Genomic DNA, 5,948 nt, shown 5'->3' on the forward strand with positions numbered 1-5,948 from the left:
TGATCTAGCTTTCATCTTGGCATAAATTAATTAAACAGTTGCAGGTATTAATTTAGAATATAAAAATTATATTTTATTAGTATGAGGTGATTATATTGTATTTGTTCAAAAAAAATTAGTCAATTGATAATAAACGTAAGCCTAGGTGAATAACACTCTGTTGTACCATTGAGATAGCTTAATGTGTTCTAGAAAATAAATTTGAACATATAAAGAAATAAATAATAATTTAAATATTTAATTAATAAATAATTAATACTAAATTTAAACTTAAAATCAAATTTAAACACTAAAATATGTATTTAGTAATTTTTATTTATTCTTATAAATTGAGAGATAAAAAGAGAAATCCGGAAGAAGTCCGATCCAGTAAAACCCGAAAATGTCCTCTTCCAAAACATCCTCCCCCGTATCCCCCATTATATAGATTTAGCCCCAAATAATTTTGCACCCTCACTGTCTTTGATCCGCTCCTGTCTTAATCTCAATCATCTTTACATAGTTTTATTAGCTTTTTTCTGGGAAAGAAAAGGTGGATCGAAGACATGGAAAACGTCCGCTTCCATCCGAAACATCGGAGGAGAAGAGTAAATTAGCAGCAGCAGCAGCTTCATGGCCTGAATCAGATGATATGACGGCCATGGTTACTGCTCTTACTCGAGTGATAAGAACCGATGAACATCAGCAGCAGCAGTTTACCTTCCCACAATCATCATCATATCCCTCATCAGCACCCCAATCTGCGGTGAAAGAAGTCCCTGCAGTTCAAGATCAAGGTATATATTATACATCTATGGCTGACAATCTATTTATGTTAGGTAGCAACTAGGGTTGCAGACTGCATCCAGAACCAAACAGCCAAACTGTTCAAGAAAATTACGTGTTAAAGATGAATTTGTCAAACATTTCCCAGCTTGTTTTGTTCGCATCAGCCACGATCTATCTCTATCTCTAACTTCTCCTTTATTTTCTCCTTGTCCTTCAAAATTTTCCTCTTTATATAGATATAGAGAGAGAGATCTAGCTAGGGGCTCGTCAAGGGATGAAAACGGAAACTAAAGAAGTCTCCACGCTAGGGTTAGTCAAGTTCAATGTATCCAGAAGCTAAGGCCAAAGCACTTTCCGTAAACAACTCTCCCTTTTCCCCAATCAAATAAAAATTAGCGTGCTGGACTGCGTTTACACTATATATATTATTCCATGCTACCTTTTTCTAGTTTTTTTCGCATAAAAATAATTATGGCATAGTAGATAATTCCAGTTTTCTGGTCAAGCAAGCTAGATATAAACTTCTTCAATCCTTATCTATTTACTACTGGATAAGCTTTAGGAATTTCCACTTCGTGGGATGCTTTCATTTCTTTTATAGTTTCTTCTTTGACCTTGGAACATATCTTTCCATTCTCAATCTAACATTGTTTGCCTTCAATTGTGCCCAACTTTGAAAGCAACCGCTCATAGGAAATCTGTATTTCGAGCTTTTCTGTATGTTTCTTGTGGAGCTAAAACACTTACTTGTATATCCTTTGTAAGTTACTTGTTAGCTGATGATTGGAAGAAGGAAAGTAGTGATATAAATTAAACCGCCATGATTGCATGTAGCTTTCCTTTTTTTTTTAATGCATTTGCAAAAGGTATGGTGTGGAACCATTGATTAGAAGTAGTGCAAATTGCTTGTTAGTAATTTATTTGAAACAAGTGTTTGTTTTGTTTATTGGGTTTGGGTAACTTTTAGTCCAACATTTCGTGATTGCATGCAAAAATACCATGCACGCTTATAAATCATTTTGTTTGTGAAGAGAGCACGAGGAAAAAACATTACAGAGGAGTAAGGCAAAGGCCATGGGGCAAATGGGCAGCTGAAATTCGTGACCCGAAGAAAGCAGCTCGAGTGTGGCTTGGCACTTTCGACACAGCTGAAGATGCAGCCCTTGCATACGATAGAGCTGCTCTCAAGTTTAAAGGCACCAAGGCAAAGCTAAATTTCCCTGACCGTGTCCAAGGGAATAAGGAGGTGAACAATTTAACCGGTCCCGGAGATTCGAGCACGGTCCGTTCCGAACAAAATCCTACGCCTGTAATGGAGCCTTCATCATGGTCGACTCAGGATTCTTACCCTCACTTGTATCAATACGCTCAGCTGCTTTCAAGTAGTAATGATGCCGATATCTCGTATTACACTTCCAATCTCTTCAGCTTCAATCAAGAGCCTTTATCTCCTCAATTCTCTTCAATGTCAGCATCATCCACTCCCCCATCATCACAGTACTACCACCCGGACCTTACAAGATTTTCCACAAACTACGACAGCTCGTCGATATATCCTCGGCAATACGGGAAAGACTTCGATCCTAGTAACAGAAATCAATAGAGATATATAACTTCTCAAGTTCGTACATCTAGTTTCGAGAGGACATGTGCACCAAGCAGTGAGAAAGAATTCCCCATTCCGAGCCCCTCGCTCCCTCCTTGATGATCTCTATGCTCTTACTAATTTCTTTTATTCTTATTTCATGCATGATTTCAATTGGTGCCACTCTTTCTAAAAGAATTACATTTGTAAACTGTAATTCAGATATATGAAAATGAAGAGGGGGTATGATTCGTATTTCATATGAGCACCATTATTCTCCAGTTATATGGTTTGTTTGCTTCTATTTTTATTATTTTCTTAATGCATCAGAAGAAGGAAGGAGGAGAAAGACGATGATAGTCAGGTTCCAAGGTTTTTCTTGATGTTATGATGTAAACTAGCTAGGCTGCTCTAGAAGAGTGAAGACTTCGCTTTAATTAGTGTCATCTTCAAGTAATATAAATATTCATATTCTTGTGGGAAACAGTAGTCAATGGTAAAAATATTTATCAATATATTAGAATTCTAATACTTATCAAGATACTAACAAATATTTAATTAATTAAATTAATCTAGGTTGGCAGAATAATTTCTATAACTCCCATGAATTATAAAATCCAGAGATGGTACGTGTATAATTTTTTATTGTAGAAAATAATTATGACAAACGTAAAATTTTATGTTGAAAAATGAATTTTTATAATTTTAAATAAAATTATAAAATTTTAAGAGATAAAAATATATACCAAAATAATTTAATATTCTCATAGACCCCTGCCCTTACCCATCTCTCACTTCATCCCTCGGGCTATTTTACTCCTTGAAACTTGATAAAATTCAAAGGTAGTTTGGACTTGGACTATAATTAATAAATATACTTCCATCCATATTATTTTTGACTCTTACATCATAGATTAAATATTGGAATTAATTGTAAGTTGGATAGACATGCCATGGAGGCTTTTGATCAAATGTATGTTTTTATTATTAATTTACTCTTGCTTGAATAAAGGTATAGCTTATTTTATTAATTCAAATAATATTCCAACTCTGAAGTTTGAACATAGAATTTATAAGCTATTCTCTATCTTGAGCTACCATCTCCTTTGTATAATATATAGCATAGGGTAAAATTGTAGTAATGATGATTAAACATCAAGGGGACATCTATATCTTCATTTTATACCAACTCCATCGTTGGATTGTTTGCTACTATATAGATAGCTATGGAAACGAACGTGCTCCTCACTTTGGAATTTTAGCTTTGAAAGCTAGCTACTTCGAGAAATTAACTTCATGTAAGTCTGCAATCTATATTATTATTATACTAAAAGATATGTTTAATAAAATATATAACTTTATTATTTTAAAATTTTTTAGTTTTCGTGTAGTTTTTTTATATGAGAATGATGCTCTCGTTACAAGCTCATACGTACGATCGGTTCATTGTGACATTTTCTTTCGGAGTATGAAATATGACATTCTCTATCATCCAATCTCACAAGTTCTCATCACGGATTTATGTTCATGGTTAGTTCATCTTGTTTGATCTACTTGTTAGAATGTTCTATATGAAATCAAATATTTAAAAGAATGCTTTGGTGTAACTTATCTCGAGATTATTATTCTCAATGTAACTAATACGATAGACATCGCTTTTATATTCCAAAACCTCACATTCTTTTATTAGGACATGATAATTTTATTTCTAAATAATATCATTTTAAAATTTATATTTTCTTTTAATTTATCATATTTAAAGTTCATAAACATATTAAAACTAAATAAAATTATATCAAGTGTAAAAAAAAACTTGGTCGTACAAAATGCTTTCCAATCAGATAGGAATAGAAGCCCTATCAATCAAAATCAAAATGAAAAGTTGGGGTCACCCCCTCCTATCCTATAGAACATATATATATACATATGTTTTAAAGGTCATTCCATATGGGTCCGTTAATCTCATCCTTATCGGTGATAGCCCAACGAGGTGCAGAGACAGTCACATCATTTTCAATTTATATTTTTATTAATAAATTAATTTTATGTTTTTAAAATTTTATATTTAATTTTATTTTTTTAATAATTTAAAATGATTACAATATAGTATATGTTTATAACAATTTTAATTATTGATAATGTGTACGAACTCGCAAACCTTTAAAACGAAACACTCATTTTAACTACTGAGATTATTTAATGAGTTTATATACATTAATTATTATCATTAAAAATGTTATTTACAAAAACTATATTTCATGTATATATTTTTGAGTATATCCACGTATACATTTTGAGTAATTTTAATGGTTTCGTTTGTATTTTTCTTACATTCATATTATGATATCGGAAATAAGACAAAATACAATAGTCTCTTTCACTTGATTAAAATCAAAACAATGTTGTCCACTGACCGTCCAAGACATACTACTAATATTATCATAATCGTATCACAAACTATACGACAAACAACTTTTTTTTTATGGATTTTAGTAATGAGAATATTATCATAATCGTATCACAAACCCTAAACCGATTATTATCTAAAATTGTCAATTACTACTTTAATATTTTTTTTTGCATGTTATCGGAAGCTTGAATGTTCTTTTTGAACTCTATCAACGTGAATGGCTGTCACTTGGATTTTGTCCCATCTCCTTTACCAAAGTGGGCAAGTGATTCGAGTGAACCAAACAATATTAAACGGGAATAAAGCCATTAATATTCTTTAGCCTAAAAGTGGGTCCGTATGAATTATTAAATAATAAATAAAACTTTAGCCCGCGGAGAATTTTGAGTTCTTATCATGCTTTGGAACATGGGTGATGTGTGATACCAATCTATAAGAATAAAGGTTGTGGTAACTACAGAGGTATTAAACTACTCAGTCATACAATGAAACTATGAGAAAGGGTGACAGAGGCTAGGTTGAGACAGGTTACTAGGGTTTCGAAAAACTAATTTGGCTTTATGTCAGGCAGGTCTACTACGGAGGCGATTCATCTACTTCGACGGCATATGGAGAAATATAGGGAAAAAAATAGAGATCTTCATATGGCGTTCATTGACCTTGAGAAGGCGTATGATAGCGTACCTCGCGATACGATCTGAAAGACCTTGGAAACGAGACGGATCCAAACTGCTTATATCCGGGCGATTCGTGATATGTACTATAGATCTACTACATCCGTAAGGACTATAGTTGGCGACACCGAGGCATTCCCGATGGAAATCAGACTCCACCAGGGGTCGACTCTTAGCCCTTACATCTTCGCCTTGATTATGGACGACATATATTATGCGACACCAGACGATGTTCCATGGTGTATGCTTTTCGCTGACGACATTGTCCTAGTTGCTGAAACAAAAAATGAGTTGAATAGTAGACTGGCTACCTGGAAGACTGCTTTGGAAGGAAAAGGTCTAAGGATCAATATTGAAAAGACATAGCATTTATGTTCAAAATTCAGTGGGAACCAAAACGATGAAGATGTAGAAGTTTGCATCAAAGGACACGTTCTCCCCTCAAATGATTGTTTCAAGTACCCAGGATCTATGATACATAAAGATAAGGGTGTAGATGATGATGTTACAC

At 33.5% G+C, this 5,948-nt stretch overlaps 1 protein-coding gene and 1 long non-coding RNA gene across 3 annotated transcripts; one reads left to right on the plus strand and one right to left on the minus strand.

Moving 5' to 3' along the window:
* Nucleotides 1–281: 281 nt before the first annotated feature.
* LOC120172148 lies at nt 282–1,041 on the minus strand. Its single transcript, XR_005520944.1, has 2 exons — nt 881–1,041; nt 282–758 (listed from the first exon to the last, which is right to left on the minus strand). It is a non-coding gene; the product is annotated as an uncharacterized LOC120172148 (long non-coding RNA).
* LOC120172136 (ethylene-responsive transcription factor ERF113-like) lies at nt 607–2,621 on the plus strand. Of its 2 annotated transcripts, none has more exons than XM_039179680.1 (2): nt 607–776; nt 1,800–2,621. In XM_039179680.1, exons 1-2 carry the CDS (start codon nt 632–634, stop codon nt 2,369–2,371), a joined length of 717 nt encoding a protein of 238 aa, XP_039035611.1. In that variant the 5' UTR covers nt 607–631; the 3' UTR covers nt 2,372–2,621. The 2 variants fall into 2 exon arrangements, 1 of the variants encoding a protein (XP_039035611.1); XR_005520943.1 differs by having other exon boundaries at nt 632–1,496; nt 1,800–1,895.
* Nucleotides 2,622–5,948: the final 3,327 nt, after the last annotated feature.

The sequence above is a fragment of the Hibiscus syriacus genome, unplaced genomic scaffold (genome assembly GCF_006381635.1).
Source record: "Hibiscus syriacus cultivar Baekdansim isolate YM2019G1 unplaced genomic scaffold, ASM638163v2 tig00003041_pilon, whole genome shotgun sequence".
Classification (NCBI taxonomy): domain Eukaryota; kingdom Viridiplantae; phylum Streptophyta; class Magnoliopsida; order Malvales; family Malvaceae; genus Hibiscus; species Hibiscus syriacus.

Excerpts from the sequence above, each read along its gene's own strand:
- LOC120172136 (XM_039179680.1), top strand. The coding sequence starts at position 632 with ATGACGGCCATGGTTACTGCTCTTACTCGAGTGATAAGAACCGATGAA. Across the intron at positions 777-1,799 it reads CCCTGCAGTTCAAGATCAAG|AGAGCACGAGGAAAAAACAT; the intron begins GTATATATTATA and ends TTGTTTGTGAAG.